Source organism: Embiotoca jacksoni, unplaced genomic scaffold (genome assembly GCF_022577435.1).
Source record: "Embiotoca jacksoni isolate LCO1_2020_lvr unplaced genomic scaffold, fEmbJac1.0.p SCAF_47, whole genome shotgun sequence".
In the NCBI taxonomy this organism is placed as follows: domain Eukaryota; kingdom Metazoa; phylum Chordata; class Actinopteri; family Embiotocidae; genus Embiotoca; species Embiotoca jacksoni.
The window spans coordinates 1322942-1341784 of record NW_027185400.1 but is presented as its reverse complement, the minus strand read 5'-3'; the positions used below and the strand labels follow the sequence as shown (position 1 = coordinate 1341784).

At 42.2% G+C, this 18843-nt stretch overlaps 1 protein-coding gene across 3 annotated transcripts in view; it reads right to left on the bottom strand.

Annotated features, from left to right (window-relative positions):
- The window catches only part of arap2 (ArfGAP with RhoGAP domain, ankyrin repeat and PH domain 2), a 120409-nt gene that overhangs the window by 19507 nt on the left and 82059 nt on the right, over window positions 1–18843 (bottom strand). For all 3 annotated transcript variants that reach the window (XM_069169958.1, XM_069169957.1, XM_069169959.1), the window contains 7 exons: window positions 16427–16571; window positions 10009–10111; window positions 9338–9527; window positions 2821–2884; window positions 2086–2249; window positions 1260–1472; window positions 756–861 (listed from right to left, as the gene is read on the bottom strand). In XM_069169958.1, the coding sequence (XP_069026059.1) occupies window positions 756–861; window positions 1260–1472; window positions 2086–2249; window positions 2821–2884; window positions 9338–9527; window positions 10009–10111; window positions 16427–16571 (985 nt within the window). The remainder of the gene's footprint in view (window positions 1–755; window positions 862–1259; window positions 1473–2085; window positions 2250–2820; window positions 2885–9337; window positions 9528–10008; window positions 10112–16426; window positions 16572–18843) is intronic.

The window sequence follows — 18843 nt, the reverse complement described above, 5'->3', positions numbered from 1 at the left end:
ACATATCGCTTCAGCGACAAACACAAACAGCCTTTTCCTATTAAGCTTGCATTTATAAAAATAAAAATAAAAATAAAAAAATGAAAGACATATTATTTATTCCAAACTCTTTCGGTATTCATGACTAAATCTGAGAAAGGATCCAACCTGAGGGGTCAGGAGGACAAAAAAATAAAATCATTACACACAACAGAGAACAGCGTGGGTCACGAGGAGAAAAGAAGAGGGCGACGGGCTAATCAGCAGGTGACAAATAGCAACTCGAGGGCTCCTCGTGGCGCACGACCTTTCAGTCTCTGAGCTTGTTACGTCTCTGATGCAACGTCTGCAGAGCAACGCTTGTTCTGCCAGCAACAGGCTCGGTCAACAACACGGAGACACAAACCGAGTCCGCAACTCCAAAAGAACTAGAAAGATTTAATCCGGCGATAGAAGTGAACCGGACGAAATAACCGGATCGTGAGAGGCAGCGCTGATCAGGGTGGTTTTGTACTTCATCAATCCAAATTACTTTATACTAAAGCTACGAACCGATAAAAAGCTAATTAAAGATACATATTACAACAAAGGATTCGTGTTTTACAATTTGTTGAGACATGTTTTTGCATCTTTACGTCCTGATTTTCATGTTTTTAACACATTTCCTGACCTTGACCTTGAAACGGCCTCACCAGTAACCTCTAACCTCTGACCTCTGACCTCTAACCCGCGCCTGCAGCAGGAAGCCTGTGGGAGCTGCTGTGGGTATACGGTACCTGAACAGGTGTTGCAGCAGGGCAGCGAGGGTTGACCTGTTTATCTTTGGTAAGCTCTCGATGAAAGTGGAGTACTTCTTCACTCGCTGCTTCTCTTCCGTTTCATCTATCCAACCGAACAGACGAGAAGAAAAAAAAGGAAAATAAATATAGGTCCTTTTTTTTGTAATTATTTATTTTTTTTGTGTGGAAGAACTTTCCATGTCAGAAGAGTTACGTAGAGACATAATCAAGATCGCAGACAGTGATAATATGATACGGGAAGAAAAAAACTGCACGAATATATTGACAGCGGGCTTCATTTGATGACATTTACTGTACAAGTGCTGATTAAAGTAAGTTCAGAGACTAAACCTGATCAGATCTTTGTCACGGACTTTTGTTGATGTGGTCTTTTTGCCATGAACTGATATTGATTAACGATAACTCTAACTCGACATATATCCTAAATGAAACGTGGGTTTTATGGCATTTTTTTTTTAATTACTTGGCAACCTCACATACCCAGAGCCGACACCCAGTAGGGATAGAGCTCCTTGGTCAGCAGCGCGTCCTCCGCCTCGGACAGGAAGCTCTTCAGGGTGTCGGTGACGTCCTCGAGTCGGTGCTCCTTCTCCCTCAGCTTCACGTTACGGGCGTCGCGGGTGAACTCCTCGAGCAGCGGAGACACTCGAGCCGGGTCGCCGGGTCGCTGGTAGACCGCCTCCTGGCACAAACCTGGGATTACATGAGAGATTACATCTGTGTACTACCGACCGTATGAAGGTTTCTACATGACCTGACAAATAACCGACATTATGGGCCGTTTGAACTGTGCAATTCACCGACGTTACATAAGCACATTTCAATTTAAATTGCAGGTAGAATAAAATTGTCGGTGCGAGGAACATTAACCTCCTCTGCCGTTTTACCGAGTTAACTCACTCCAGTCCCTCATTACACTGCACACTACTTACCATGAGATTGCACAAGTCTCCATTTTTGTATTTATCATACATTACCAAGGCGACAGACGCTGTGTCGTAAAGACTTTATGTTTATATTGTGCAAATAACTTTGGAAAGAGCAATTCCACATCAGCAGCAGCAGCAGTGAAAAGTTGGACTACATTTTCTACCTTTCTAAAAATATGGTGAAAAGAGAGCTAATGTCCCAGCATTATGCCAGACAGCAATAGAAAGCATGACATTCGCATCACAACGCCGTTCTCGTGGATGAATCAGCTCCTCAAGGGGAATTCATAATAACAGTCACGCAGAACTTGCTTTTTTTATTTTTTAAAAAGAAAACAAAACTTTTTCCGCCAGATAAATATAATAATGCAACCCACCATACTGAGTGACAAAAGCAATACAGCTGTCGACTATAATGGGAACACCATTTTTAGTCAGCTGCTGGTCACTGAGCGCTTTGCCATCTGTGCCAGCAGCCAGCGTGATAGCAGAGTGCCATAATGTAAAGTCCATCTTGTTGAAGCCGTGGATGTAAACAGTTCTATTAAAAAGAGATGGGAAAAAACAAAAGCAACAAAAAAAGGTCATTATTAATGCAGAATGCTATTACATGACTTTCAGGAAACAATGCGGTGCTTTGTATTCGAAGGCTTAATGTTGGTATGTTTGGAAAAGGCACCCGCTAAGTCATTAAATAAACAACCAGCAAGATTAAAGGAAATTCAACAGAACACACATCTGTAAACAACCGCTGGTTTCCCACAAGGTTTCATCAAAAAACACACAAACGAACAGCAATTAATGGAGTAAGCACAAAGTCGTGTTGCATTAGTTCTAAAAAATAAATACAAAATAAAAAAAAAAAAAAAAAAAGGGAGAGCCTAAAAGTGTTTGAGCCGGTGCGAGGGCTGCAGCCATCTCGCTCCGTCTCTCTAACGGAGGGCAGTCAAGCAGGGCTTTAATTACCTCGGGTGGTTACAGTAGGTGAAGTGCGTTCGGACTAACAAGACAAAAGTCAAAGCTAACGGCATTACATAATGCTGCTGGGATCACAGATACGTCACCAATTAGCACACTTTAAAAAAAAAAAAAATTGGTGCCGAAAGACGTACCTTCCGCACTCAACCATCAGCAGGACTTGGATCTTGTCTTCACCCTCGGTATGTGTGGAAACAGCTGTTGGGTGGAGGGGAGGGGGGGAGGGAGGGAGTGGGGGAGAGAAAAGAGCGACATGTAAAGCTGCTTGTGTACATTCAAGTAATGTGAAAAGCTCTCCCTACTCTTTAAGTATTCATTTACACTTCGAGTCAAACGACATGAAACACTGCACAATCCGTCTCGACCATCCTGAGAAGGGCTTTCAGAAGATGTGGACGCACGGCGGTGAGAAGAAAAGTGAGAAGAACAGCACGGCGGCGGGAAAACGCAGAATGCTTTCCGCTGGAGTTAATAGCGTTTCCTTGTTTGTAATGACAAACACGACTTCAGGTTTTGCGCTGCTGTCCGACTCGCGGCGGTTTAAACAAGAGAGAGAAGTGGGGCGTAAACACCGGCGTCATTCGTCATCAAGCTTTACACGGAGCTGGTCTGAATGCAACCAAAGAAGCTGCAAGTCGTATTCACCACGTTAAAAAACAACAACAACAACAAAACAACGACAGTCTTCATCTGCACAATCAATCTTTTGAATTCTGAATGCACAAAGTGGGAAAACTGGGCTAAGGGACTCAAAATAAAAAAAATACAAAAATAAAAAGGCTCTGCCCATCATCTCTTCTGGGGCTTCAAACAGCTGCTTGGATCATGGCAACAATCACACAGCACAACAGAGGGAGTACAAAAAAAAAAAAAAAAAAAAAAAAAAAGGACACGAGGCTCGGCACAAATCTCCTAGCAACAACATCTGGTGCTTTCATCATGCTGGAGCACTGGCTGTGCTCAAGTAATGGAAAGAAGGAGAGAAAGAAGTCGACAAAAGAAGCAGGGCGTCACCTTAACAAACTGTTGCTGTTTTTTTTGAAGATTTATTGCTTCCTAAATAACTACCTGTACAATTACTAAACAACTCCGAGTTTTGTCTGAGAAGGACAGAAGAGGAGTTTTGTGGGTAGCTGAGCCGAAACACTAGCAGCAGCTACGTAAAGACTTTTATTTCTTTTCATTCTGAAATCGTCCACATTGAAGGTTGCAGGTTAACTGTTTTGTGATCTCGACCAGTTTGCTGAATATATTACAGTTCAGAGTTTGGATCAGAACCAAACTCAGCCGTGGTCCAGTTCAGCTTGAAACACAATGTCCACTCAGCAACACAAAGGGCACGAGATGAAAGAACAAATCGTCGAGTGTCCTTGTTTATGTGGTCAAATCTTTCTTTTAATGGGTTTCTGAAAAGGATTAAAACGAACCTTCTGCAACTGCTTGAGTCTGTTTATTCAGACTGAAGTGTTTATACAGAGCATTTTTATTGTTTGGGCTTTTAAAACATTTTTAATCAGAATATTTGGTTCAATGTAAATTGTTGCTGATGCATCTTTTGTTTTGTTTTTAGTCTGGCTTGAACAAACTAAATATAATAAATTGATTCAACAGCCAGCTGGAGGTAAGCTGGACGTTTGAACAGAGCCAGGCAAGTTGTTTCCCTTTTCTTTTCCAGACTTTATGCTAAGATGACGTCATGTGACAGCCTGTGAATCGGGATTACCCTCAACTCTTACCAAAGATTTGCCAACAAATAACTGGCAGTATACATCAGAGGCAAAACTATAAGAACGTTTTTCCCTTTTCAACTGTAGATCTTAGATGGAGAATTTCGCAATCATGCGATGATTTTATTTTTTTTATTTCCGCTACCAAGTCGCGAACACTGATGGAAAACAACACTTGAATTTCACGTGTAAAAACCCTCATGGTAAACATGTGGTTCTGGAACATTCTCATGCGTTTGTGATCATATGTGGCGACATGTTGTAGACGTGTCAAACACGTGATCCCGTGGGAGAACATGGCAAAATCCTATATTTTGTGTGAAAGGGCGATCCAGGCCAGTCAGACATGAGAGTAAATTTGATCGGGGCAACCTGACAGCCAAGTGGTTCGGGTCCATTTCACACGGGGGTGAATGCCCTCAGCAGCTAATCTCCTTTGCTGCATGCCGTTCCACTGCTCTTTTTTTTTTTTCCCACACATTTCCTGTCTATTTCCACTGTTAATGTCAAATAAAAGCATTAACTCCCCCCTCCCACTCCCCCCCCCCAAAAAAAAGAGTCAAAAGATAAAAATGCCGATGATTGGCACAAGAAAGAAAGACGATTGGTAAAAACATTCCACTTCACAGTGTTATTTTGGCGAACAAATCGTTTGTATGTTGAGCTAAACGGCAAAAACAATTAATCCCCAAAAGTCTCTCTTAACAAATAATTTGCTTTTAATTTTCTTTGGCGGATTTTCAAGGGCACAGCATTTCATTCTGATCCAAACAAGGAGAAGAAAGAACCTTAGAGATTGATATTGACTTGAGAGAGGTTTGTTAACTGTTATCAGGTAAACGCACAACACTTGTCAGTCGTTTGAACAAACACACAGCAATCCCCTTTTATCCATCTAACAGCTCAGTGGGACGTTTTTTATTACTTAATATGTTTGTGATAAGCGACTAAGTCTGCGGCCTTTTTCATAATTCCATCATTCGTACTGAGCTTCATCATGTTTTTCTTGAGAATTAGACTGATTTTGAGTGTTGTTGTTTTTTGTGCCAAGTATTAAGTGATTGCCTCACAGTGTTATCATAGTTTACCTCTGCAGGGCCTCCAGACTGATCACCCTGAGGGCTTCGTCCGGACGTTTTCAACGAACAAAGAGGAAGAGGATCATGAGGTTGTTTTTTTGTTTTTTTCTTTGAGGTTGTGGTAGTAACTCCTGCTGGTCAGGTCGGACATGTAAACATGTGATACTGTATTAAATGGGTATTTCAGAGCAGCCTTGAGGTCGATTTAATCGAACATGTTAACAGTGATTGCTACACAATTTTAAAATGGCTTTAAAAAAATCAGATCTTTCCTTTAAATGAACCCGAGCGTGGACAGATATTTCACCACTAAATATGCTGGACTGCAGTCTTGTACTGATGCTTATCTTCATTTCTAGATGATTGAGCAGAGCAATGGGATTAACTTTTTCTTTTTCTCTTCAGCCAAATGCCATCAGAGAAACCCAGTGATAAAACTGCACTGTATGAGTTTAAAGTTAATATGCTTATCTGGTTTGAAAGCCCTTCATTTCAGAAAGTTCTGGGTGGGAAGGCAGATTTGTGCAACGCGACAGGTTCATGTTTATCCAGCTCTATCTGTCATTTTTCCGCTCATTTTACTTTGGTGCTCGTTATTTGTGCAGTAGATATCTTGACACAAGACATTACAAAAAAGATCAATCTCCTCTCGAGTGTAGAGCTGAGCTCCTCCGAAGCCCTTTGGAGAAGGACTGCACACTCCTTCTTTGGAGATGGGATTATTATTTCCGTTTTTTACTTTTAATTTATGTAGTTATGTACAAGGTGAACGTAGTGCAGCACAGTAATGTACAATGAGCAGAAGAATCAAGAAATGACGTCGAAACATCAGCAATTTGATGTCAAACTCGGACAACCGGGAACAGAGAATTCCTCAGAAAACCGACAGCAACGAAGCAATGAAACCGGGCGACGTGTCGTGAGTAGCATTCACGTTTCAAGAAGGGAAGGACGTCAATGTTTCAGACCAAGAGGGAGTATCAGGTCAGGAGCACAACCAGGGGGCAGCGTCTCCATCGGGTAGAAGGAAATAAATAGAGGTTACTGGACATAACTCCTGTTCTATGAGTGTATGCACATTTTGGTTTTATTTTGACATTCTCTGCATCGTGCATTGTGAATTTGTCCCGAGGGTCCGGATGTCAACGCGGAGCCCGATTGGCTCTCAGCGACTTCTCTCAGGTTCCCCCAAAAAATGTACACAAAACTTTCATGTGCGCTCTCTGCTTAAGTTTGAAATCCATTGTGAAATCTCAAAAACGTTACTAACACAGCTTCTGGTGCAGAATACTTACCCATGAAACGTCTCCCTACTCTGTTCACTTTACTGTGCTGCCCTGCGTTTGTGCAAAACAGAAACTTTTGACCGCACCTCATATACTGCTTTTCAAAATAAAAGTTACAAACTGCTTCATAGCCAGATAAATTAATAATAAACAACTGACAATGATCCTTTTTTAGACAATAAGCTACACACAGTAAAAACCAGTCATACGGTTTAGCCAAATAGAAAATAAATGACAGAAAGGCAATTAAGAATAAAATAATGAAAAGCCTTGTGTTTGTGTTTTACAGCATTGAGCACGTTTTAGAAGTGACTGAAATGATTAAAGCTGCGGCGGCCTGAGGCTGAATAAAAAAAACAGGAACAGATGATGTCAGACTCCCTGAACTCCTGACGCAGTCTGACGTGAAGCATGTTGGAAACATGTCGTGATTTTAATTGAAAAGTGTATTTTATTTAATCCCTCGGCTCTACACAGGGGCACCTTTTCATGTGGTGGTGTCACTGTGGAGAAAATAACAGTTAATCCCATCTCACAGACTGAATCCTAAAGGGATCCCTTTCAATGCTCCAGAACCTTCCATCCCCTGACAAAACACAGTCCCCTTCTGGCGCTAGCGGCTCCCCGGCTGTGACAAATATGGTTTGAGAAAGCCGGGAATAAAAATGAGCACCGCTGCAGTTCTTTATCCCGCCCCAGGTGAGAAGATGGGGCGGCACTTTGCGCGATTTGATCCATGTCGAGCTGTAAGTGGATTAAAAAGATCCATTGATTCTCCCCTCCTTCTGTTCGCACATCACACTTGGCGCAATCAATTGAAATGTTCCAAAATCTTTATTATCTGCCAAAGTGTGTGTGAACTTTTGAGCCTTGCGTCCCGGCTGGCAGCTTCCCCTCGACTGGCTGTCCTTTATGTAACGCCTGTTTGCCAGAAATGTGGACATGTTGGCAAAATTCCTGTAAGCGGGCTGTGGGAACATGGCACCCTCACACTGGGATTATTATGCATCACGGCGAAAGCAAAGCACACCACATGACTCCTCCTCAAATAATGTTTTCGGACCAGATTTCGTGAGCGGCTTTGGGGAAGCTCGTCAATGCATGATGTAATATTTGACCTTCACTGACCTCATCTTCTCGTACACTTCTTCGCTCTGGTCGAGTCCCCTGCAAGCAGGATTTTCTTCTTTTATATAACGGAAGAGTAAACTCGCCGGTTCGCGCAGAGATCCAGCTGAAATGTGTAATGGTGTGAGAAGCCCAAATGTCTTCTGACACCGGTCGCTTGCACGCATCCTCTGACATCATTAAGAAGTTATAAATGCAGGCAGTAAGAGACTGTTATGGATTGGTAGTTTTTTTTTTTTTTTTGGGGGGGGGGGGGGGGGGGGGGTTACTGAGAGTATATGAAAATATAGTGAATATTAAAAAGCTACAAGTCACAGCACATTCATTAGGAAGTTAATGCGGTTGACCGCTGACACTACGCTTGTTTTAGGCTCTTAGATTTAAAAAAAAAAAAAAAAAAAAAAAAGTGATTTATTGCCTATTTGAAGCTCAAGAGAAGTTATTTAAAATGCCGTTTGCTCATGTAAACTGTGGCGGTTTAGACTTGAAGTATACTAAAGAACTTTTTTTTATGTTTATTTTAATGAAAGAAGTGAATCAAGGCCCAGCTCAGTTTGAGCTCAGCGGGAAGCAGTGAAATGACTGAGCACCGACCGGACCCTCGTCTTCACAACAGCATGCGTTCACTTTTAATGTTGTAATATGAATTTTGTTGCGGGCTGCATGTTGTTAACGAAGCATGTTTATTCATATCCGTTTATGGTGCTTTTAGTGCCATAAAAGTGTTGAGGAAGCCTGAACCCGCAGGGTCACGTAATGTGTTTTGAATCTGAATTTGAATGTTTTTTTTCAGAATCTTTTGATCGGGCGTGATTTTTTTTTTTTTTAAGTGACAGAGTGTTTCTTACTTATTCATAAATAAGACAGTTATTGCACTTCAAATATGTACAAACTCAAATGTGCAAGACAAGTGTGTGATTTCCACCTGCATTTGGCCTCAGTAAGTTTACAGGAACAAAATAAATATTGAAAACATATTTGAACTCCGTTTGCAACAATATATAAAAAAAACCGGTATTTTTCACATAGAACAAAATCTTTTGTTAACTATTGTGTTTTCAGAATCTATAAAGTAGGAGTAAGTACAGTAGTTTTGTAAATGTATTTTGTTATATTTGTTGCTGGAGAAAGAAGCCAAACAAGTGTTGATGATTTGCTCTTTCAAAATAAAAGCTTTGAGGGGCTATTAAACAAAGCAAAGCTCCCCAAAAGGATGATTCTGATAAAGTGTTTATGTCACACGGTAAAAGGTGAGTTTATCTTATATCCGGGCCACAACAGTAAATATTACTTCGTTATTCCACCACTAATAAAACACCAATAACGTATTATCTGAGAGCTGCCTGCAGTTGCGACGTCGCTGAGCTCCCAGCACGACGACGCCCAGCGACGAGCCGAAAAATAAACAGGAAATAAAGTTGCCGAGCTTACTGAGCTCCTGGAGCCGTTTGAGCTGAAGGACTTCCTCCTCGTCTCCCGAGCTGAAGTGCAGAGCGGATCCTGCCAGCACGAACCAGCCCGTCCTCCAGTGGTACAGGTCGTGGCCTTCTTTGTACTGCAGTCTGCCAATCAGTTCGCCGTCTCGGCGCACCAGACCCTCGACTTTAGACGGGACGAAGCACTGCGAGTCGGAGAGGAAAATGGAAAAAGGAACAACTCGTGAATTGAGAACTTTTACAGTTGACAATGCGAAACTTCTTTTTCCCACGTCGTGTAAAAGAAAGCACGTCAGTAAGAACAGAACGTGTGCCGCCTTCTTCGAGACGGATAAATCTTCTTGGCCCGCCGTTCTGTGTTTCTAATTGAAACACGTAAGTCTGGAAGAGCTTCGTGGTGCAGATGGAGAGACATATGGACTAATGCTGCTGTACCTCCCACGATCTCTGACTGAGACCAAACACAGAAAAGAGATGAACAGGGGACATATTCATGTCGGGTGTTATTACAAGATCCTGTCAGCGTGTGGGGGAAGAGATAGCAGGACCACTCGACTCCCTGGAAGAAGCACAGGCAGCATCGTGGGGCGAACAGAGGACAGTGTGTGTGTGTGTGTGTGTGTGTGTGTGTGTGTGTGTGTGTGTGTGTTGTGCAAAGTGTGTCACCTTTGTTAGTGCCTGGATCCAATCGTGTTGCGTTTCCTGTGTTTCAGCTCCGACAATCAGCACTCGCTCCGTCTGCATGTACAGCTCCACGGTAAACACAGCCCTGCCACACACACACACACACACACACACACACACACACACACACACACGAAAATATTCACACACATGTAGAGGAAACTATCTACGTTTTCACAGAGGAAAAAACTTATACTGCATAATAATCTTATCATCTAGATAGAATGCAGCCATCATTGAAGGTTAATATTCATTATTTGTTGGTGGTTTTGTCGTAGATCGTATGTTAAAGTGGAGAGAACTTCCAGGTCTGACATGTGAGACCGATGCAGAAAGGCCATAAACTACAAGAGTGCCAAAAAAAAAAAAAAAAAAAAGTTTCATAGACTCCACTTTGTTGGTGTCGTAAACTAAAGGTTTGTCCCAAAATAACCCCGTCTGAGGTATTAGGCCTCAAAGAGCATTATATTTTGGGGCGTGTCTGTTTGATTGACAGGTCCTGTTGTGCAGTCAGGTTGGCGGGCGTTTACGTATTATATTATATGTAATAATATTCAGAATATGCCTTCACCGATGCGTATCGGCCGATCGTGAAGGGACATTCAGATGTGTCCGCGTGAAGTTATGTACACACTAAATACATAATCCTTCAAAAGAAACAGAGGGGCACGCACGCACTTCCACACCGCTGTCGGAAGCAAAAAAAAAAAAGAAGGCAGCTATTAATCTTTGCAGGTGTCTCTCGTCCGGTCGTTCCCGCCTCCGCGTCGCTGCGCAGGTTAGAGGGTCGCTGCCTTAATGGTGAGCACACGCTGCCTTTCTGTCGGGGCGCCGCAGCGAGGGCGGCTCTAAATGCTGCAGCGACGGGTGTTTAAGGTGGCGTGTCAGGGGGGGGGAGATGGGTTGATGGGGGGGGGGGGGGGTACGGCAGCGCTGAGTCACTCTCTTTCTCACACGTGTCCAGGGAACAGGCGAGACATGGGTGTTTGCTTGCCCTCGCATGACCCCGCCATCACTCCTCCTCCTCCTCTTCTTCCTCCTCTTCTTCCTCCTCCTCCTCCTCCTCCGCCTCTTCCTCCTCCACGCCGGCAGGTGTGCTAGAGGGCGTCCCAGAGGGAGAGGGAAGGAGGTATGAGAGATGAGCGCTGCATCATGAGAGTCCCAGAGGGAGGGAAGTGGCTCGGCGAGAGGAGAGGAGAGGAGAGGAGAGGAGAGGAGAGGAGAGGAGAGGAGAGGAGAGGAGAGGAGAGGAGAGGAGAGGAGAGGGAGGTGTTGAAGTAAAAGACGTGCAGGAGAGCACGAGATCGGAGGAAGGAGATTTGAGTTACCGACGGCAACGCCACCCGGCGGTTCACAAACGGCCGTTACGAAGCCTCGAGTTGGGATTTCGGCCGGCGTAGTTCGGTTGACAAACAACAAAAGTCCGTCAGGACTGTGAAAGTTAACTCAGTAATGGGCTTATGCTTTATCACTATTAATATGCTAATCATGTATTCATAACCATTTGTGTATATTAATTTACCTCTTAATGATAATTTGCTCTCAGAGTGGAGGAGAGCATTATGAAGTGACCCTGGTGATGTGATTCATCGTGTGTGCGCAACGTGAACTTGGGTGGGAGGTCGAACGCTCTTCCTGGAAGCTTTCAGCTGCCCACTCGGAGATTTTTATGTCTCGATAATACGTTTTTGTTCAGAGTCTTTTCATGGTTAAGAAAACGATGACACGACGCAGCTACGTTTAACCGACCGACGAAAAAGGGAGTATTTGATGTCTGCACACCATAAAATCCAGAACTATTCTGACTGAAGCTTTCAGATGAGTTGAATAAAATGACTCGCATTACGCCGCACAGCAGTTTGTCGATGAACTGCAATTGTTAGGTGTTAATACGTTTAATTAAAATGAAAAACACGGTCATAATGGACAACCCACAAAGACAAATCAGCACAACAGCAGAAACACCGACGCGTCATCTTTAACTCATCCAAAATGGACTTTACAGAAAGTCAGGATACTATTCATCTGCTAATAAAATAAATGCCAAATCACGTGTGACAGTAAGACAGTAACAGATCTGTAATGATCCATCAAAAATCACTTCTTTAAAACATTTCTTTTTTTTTGTTTCACTTGAGTTTCAGTTGAATTACTTTGCATCAGAGAGGAGCAGTAATCTTTCATTTCAGTCTACCACAGTGTCACCACACAGCTCACCTGTACCGAGATGGAAAAAAAAAAAACTACTGTGATGTAATATTCAGAAATATTCCATCAGATTTCTGCACTAAAGCTGGCAAAACCAAGTTACTTCAGTCAGACTTAGTTTGTAAATATCCTTTATATTCCTTTAACTGTTGCTAACATAAATACGGTAAATACAATATCTGTTGGAAAAGTAGGTTGTTTTTTTTTATTTGTTATTACCGAGTAAACTTTGCATAATGGTCATTTTCAGTTTCCAGACATGTGTCCTTGTGTGCCGCACATGATTCAGCTGTGGTTTAAACATGCGCAAAGTTATCTCCATGTATTTCTGGAGCTTTTTATTTTCTCCTTAAGGATTTTGAGTGCTCTGGAAAAGTCGTAATTCCCCAGTCTTCTTACATATATATATATATATATATCACTGACAAAGTTGGCACCTAAGTGCCTCTGAAAGTCTTTAAAAACAGCTATTTTTGTTGGTGTGTGTGTGTGTGTGTGTGTGTGTGTGTGTGTGTGTGTGTGTGTGTGTGTGGACAGGATGGTAAAAAAGATTGAAATGTTGCAGCCAAAAAGAGGAAAAAAGAAAAGCCGGTAAAGGAGCAGAACGGTGGTTTGTTTCAGAGGCTTTAAGCGAAATTTGAAGGTCAGAATTAACTTGGAAATATATATTTAAAAGAAAAGAAAAAAAAAACTTAAATTTATCACCATCCAACATTCTCTCATTGCATTTTTTTTTCTAAATGGAAACGACACCTCTGGCCTCCTGCGGCGCGGCGATAGGCTGCTGGTGGGAGCGTGTCATCTGCATACGTTAATATTCATGAGCGGCAGACAGCGGAGAGGTGAGACGTCCTCAGCCACGCTGGGAACGCCGGGAGTTGCAGAAGTGAGAGGGAGCGAGGCGGAGTTCAGTCTGGCGAGACGCGCCGGCGACGGAGGAGTGATGGCGTTTCCCGTTGGCGACGCCGCGACCTGTAACTGAGACGTCGTCGCTTTTGCGGGCGCGAAATATTGTCGCCGTGACCCGTCGCGGCTGCTCGTGTGTGTCACAGTTCACAGTTTCAGTCGGCCAGATGTGTTTCTAATGGCTGTATAAATAACATTTACAAATAAAAACATTATTCGCTCTTCATAACATCTGCTGCTATCATTAGGGACTTGGCTTATGCTTTAATCATGAACCATTATCAGACTTCTTGCTCGGGAGCTGTAGTGCACGCAGACACGCACACACACACACACACACACACACACACACACACACACACACACACACACACACACACACACTCGATGCAGTGGGAGTGTGAAATGCGTGAGCAGGGAAAGGATGGAGACATCTGCTTCTTCTTTGTGTGTTTGTACCACTTCCAGAAGAAAATAAAGAAAAAGTTTGTTGTCAGAGGGAGCAACTTTTTAACTGAATCATAATCTTGACGGAGGAAAAGTGAGGAAAAGTGATTCAGGAGGGGGTGGGGGTGGGGGTGGGTGGGTGGTGGTGGTGGTGGTGGTGGGGGGGGCAACACAGGAAGCGGCAGTTAAAGCTGCAGCGCTCGGCCGCATCTCCGCCGGAGTAAACAGGAAATATCGCAGCTATAAAGCCCTGATGCTTCTGTTAAATAATGCTCAAGCTAAGGTTATGTTAATGAGCAATATGACGAGGGAGAAGAAATAACAGAGAAGCCTGTGTTTACATGCACGTGTGTGTGTGTGTGTGTTTATGTCAAGCCAGGTTGAAGCTCTGTAATATATGAATTACAAGTGCAGTAAATTGTAATTTCAGCCAATAAAAGAAAATAAATCATGAGAGGTTTTTTGTGTTTGTGTCTTCAAAGCAGCTTCAACATCACAACATCTATGATTTAGTGGAGGAGATGCAAATGAAGCATTTCAAACAGGTTTTAATGGCGTAGGTGTACTTTGTACATGTACTGTCTGTGTGTACTTTGTATATGTACTGTCTGTGTGTACTTTGTACATGTACTGTCTGTGTGTACTTTCTATATGTGCTATCTATGTGTACTTTCTATATGTGCTATCTATGTGTACTTTCTATATGTACTATCTATGTGTACTTTCTATATGTACTTTCTATGTGTGCTCAACTCATATTAAATCTGATTTTAGTGATTCGAAATATTTTTATATTTTCTATAGTAAGGAATTTGATTCTTGAAATCTTTTGGTGGACAATGTAGTTTCAAAATCTGTTCCATGAACTCAAATGAAAAACTAAATACGAGTTCGAAAACGTTTTAGCGCAAAAAAGCAATAATGGGAAGAAATGGGCGTGGCCTAAAGCACTTGAATGTGTGACAAGCGGTTTAGGGTTTAGGAGCTTTTCGACAAAACGTGTTGGCCTTTACTACAGCGCCCCCTCATGGTTGGCATGTGTCATTGCATTTTACAAGACACTTGGCAGGGTCACCAGCTTCTTTTCAAAGTTCACCTTTGCACCACTGACCGTTGAGACCCCAGTGAATAATACAAACACGGACACGAACAAGAACATGGACACGAATACAAACACGAATACAAACACGGACTCGAACACGAATACGAATAAGAACATGGACACGAATATGAATACGAACACAAACACAGACACGAATACGAAAAACTAATACAAACACGGACTCGAACACGAATACGAATACGAACACGAATAAGAACACAATTACAAAAACAGACACGAACATGAACATGAATAAGAATATGGACACAAACACGACCATGAATACGAATACAGACACAAATACGAATACAAATACTAACATGGACACAAAAACTAATACAAATACGAACACGGACACTAAAACTAATACAAATACGAACGTGGACACAAAAACTAATACAAATACGAACAGGGACACAAAAACTAATACAAATACGAACGTGGACACAAAAACTAATACAAATAAGAACATGGACACAAAAACTAATACAAATAAGAACATGGACACAAATATGAATATGAATACGAATACAAACACGAACACGAATACGAATACGAACACGAATAAGAACACAGACACAAATACGAATACAAATACGAACATGGACACAAAAACTAATACAAATACGAACGTGGACACAAAACTAATACAAATACGAACGTGGACACAAAACTAATACAAATACGAACATGGACACGAATATGAATGCGAATACAAACACGGACTTGAACACGAATAAGAATAAGAATATGGACACAAACACGACCATGAATACGAATACAGACACAAATACGAATACAAATACCAACGTGGACACAAAAACTAATATGAATAAGAACATGGACACAAATATGAATATGAATATGAATACAAACACGAATAAGAACACAGACACAAATACGAATACAAATACGAACGTGGACACAAATACGAATACAAATACGAACGTGGACACAAATACGAATACAAATACGAACGTGGACACAAAAACGAATACAAATACGAACGTGGACACAAAAACGAATACAAATACGAACGTGGACACAAAAACGAATACAAATACGAACACGGACACAAAAACGAATACAAATACGAACGGGGACACAAAAACGAATACAAATACGAACGTGGACACAAAAACGAATACAAATACGAACTCGGACACAAAAACGAATACAAATACGAACGTGGACACAAAAACGAATACAAATACGAACAGGGACACAAAAATGAATACAAATACGAACGTGGACACAAAAACGAATACAAATACGAACAGGGACACAAAAACGAATACAAATACGAACGTGGACACAAAAACGAATACAAATACGAACACGGACACAAAAACGAATACAAACACGGACTCGAACACGAATAAGAACACAATTACAAAAACAGACACGAACATGAATACGAATACAGACACAAATACGAATACAAATACGAACGTGGACACAAAAACGAATACAAATACGAACACAAAAACGAATACGAACATGGACTCGAACACGAATACGAATAAGAACATGGACGCGAATACAAAAACGGACACGAATACGAACACGAGCATGAATAGGAATAAAGAAGCGTATGAATACGACAGGGCCTCGGCACTGCTTGGTGCTTGGACACCTAAAAAGCTCCGAAAAAGTTGTTTCTGATGCTTCAACAGTTTGTGTTTTTAATAAACAACTCATTTTCCCTAACTGCTGGTTGTGTGTGTGCGTTCGTACCCAACTCCGGTCATGGTCTCCGTGTTGCTGACGGCCAGGCTGACCACTTCGGAGACGTCCACCCTGCCGATGGCTGAAGGGCTTCGCTCGCTGTCGTAGTAACTCAGGAAGCCGCCCTCCAACGTGCACCAACGGCGCGCCATGTCTGGAACACAATCATCCACACGCTAGAAACGCGCTGTCCCGAGAACAGTCACTTCAACGGACATACAGCTTTAACAACAAAATCAGCCATTTATCACAAACACTTTTGCCGACCTGGCATCCCGATAGGTAGGACAAACAAAGACCAGCTGATTAGGCTACGAAAAGGACAGTTAAAGGTAGTGAACCTAAGAAAGATTGAAAATAGTGTTGGAAAAACTTAATACAATATGTTAAAAAAACAAACAAACAAGGGCTGAACTTTCCTAAATGCATTTAAAAGACTTTATTACCAATGATCCTAACAATTAAAATGGTAAAGAGGCCCACTTAGACTACATATGAGGGAACCCATTTTTGTGCTGCGTCATCGTACGTCATTGCAACGCGCGGTTTGTTAACTTTGGCTGACATTAGGCTGAAGGAGACATTTCCAGACTCTCACTTGAAGCATTACGTAGTTGGACACAAGAGACGGCCTCCTCTGTCCAATAACGCCAACGCGCTAACTTCACACAAGACGTCGCTCTTGTTCCCGATGCGCCCCTCAATATGTCGAGTGCCTTTATTGGATTACTTCAGCAGAACCACACATGTACATGCTGATAAAATTGAACAAACTGGCTATTATTTGGAGAGTCAGAAAACAGCAATTAATTAGAGGCTGCAATTTGAGAGATTGGTTTGTGAACAATTAGCCCGACTCCAACCCTATTTAACACAGCTAATGACTTTCTGCGAGCTGAGACAGCGCTACCGAGAAATCGTTTAAAAGTTCAGAGATAAGACACTTTCACACATGTGGCAGTGTCATAGGTCTCTCTCACACTGAGGAGTGAGCTTTTCTTCTTTTTCTTCAGAGCGCACTGAAGTCGTAAACCGAATTTTTTGTTTTTATCCAAAGCCAAACCAATCAGATGTAAAGACAACACCGGCACCTGAAGGCCAGAATTTCAAGCCAAAATCCTCCCAAAATTAAACCGTAAAGAAAAAAAGAGCATCCGTGGGTTAATTAGTGAAAGTGGAGTCCAAAGTGGGACTGGCAGCGTTCCCAAATTATCTAAAGATGTTTTGGCATGCGGGAGGACAACATTTATCTGTTGAACGACAGATTCGAGTCAGCCTGGAAACTTTACGATTCTAATCAGACCAACTCGTGTGAAGAGACGACGGGATGTCACTTTTCAGTAAATATATACAGTACGGGAGGGCGCACACACACACACACACACACACACACACACACACACACACACACACACACACACACACAAAATTAAAACTGTTAAGAGACTCCAAGTACCGAGCAGATTTCAATCAACAAACATGATCTCGGTGGAAAAGCTGGAAAACACACAACATTGTCTTTCATGACTGTCTGACTGTGCAATTTACATAGCCAATGAGCATGAAGTTCATGAAAACCTACCTAATTTTGGATTTTCAAAGTCACCGTGCCATCTGTTTTTTTTGTTCCGCAACAAACACACGCACGCGCGCACACGCACACACACACACACACACACACACACACAGCAGCATCCCACCCAACACCCCCTGTCGCTTGCGACTCCAAAGTTTCCACTGTATTCATCTCATGAATATGCTAATGTTGCATTCCTCTGCCAACTGTGTGATGTTTCTGAAGGAACAGATATAGTTCCAATAAAAAGGAAGTGTCTACAACTGGCTGTTAAAAGAAAAAAGATGTGATAAGCATGGGAAAGGAGGATGTCAGTTTTGCTCTTTTCACCCTTGCACTGCCTCTCTTTATGGTTCTATCTGACTCTCCTTTGTGTTTTCTGTTGGTTCGTTTCTGTTTTTTTTTAAAAGAAACAATTTAGACGGGATTCGGCAAACAGCCATAAAACCGCAAAAATGATGTTTACTGTGGCATTTAAAAAAATACTGTCCCTCTGACCCCACTTCAATTCAAGAAAAAAAAACAAAAAAACATTCGAGCAGCTGAAGATTCATCGCCTGTGTTTGAAACTGAGCGAGGTTGTTGTTTTTTCACGTATGTGTGGGATAGACCGAGATAGACTTTGGTATTTAAAGCCATTACCAATCCAGTCTCTGACTGGACACAGTGTCGTCTTGGTGATGGAAAAGATTGTGAAGCACTTTTTGTTTCAAATACGAGGTTTTGCAGAAAATGTCATGTCCATCATTCGCACAGCAAAGGAGAGTTAAGTTCTTGTTTTGTGCTCCATTTCTCAGTAATGCTGTTGTCCTTCCTCAAATTGGGTAATAACCGATTAGTCTCCGTTGTA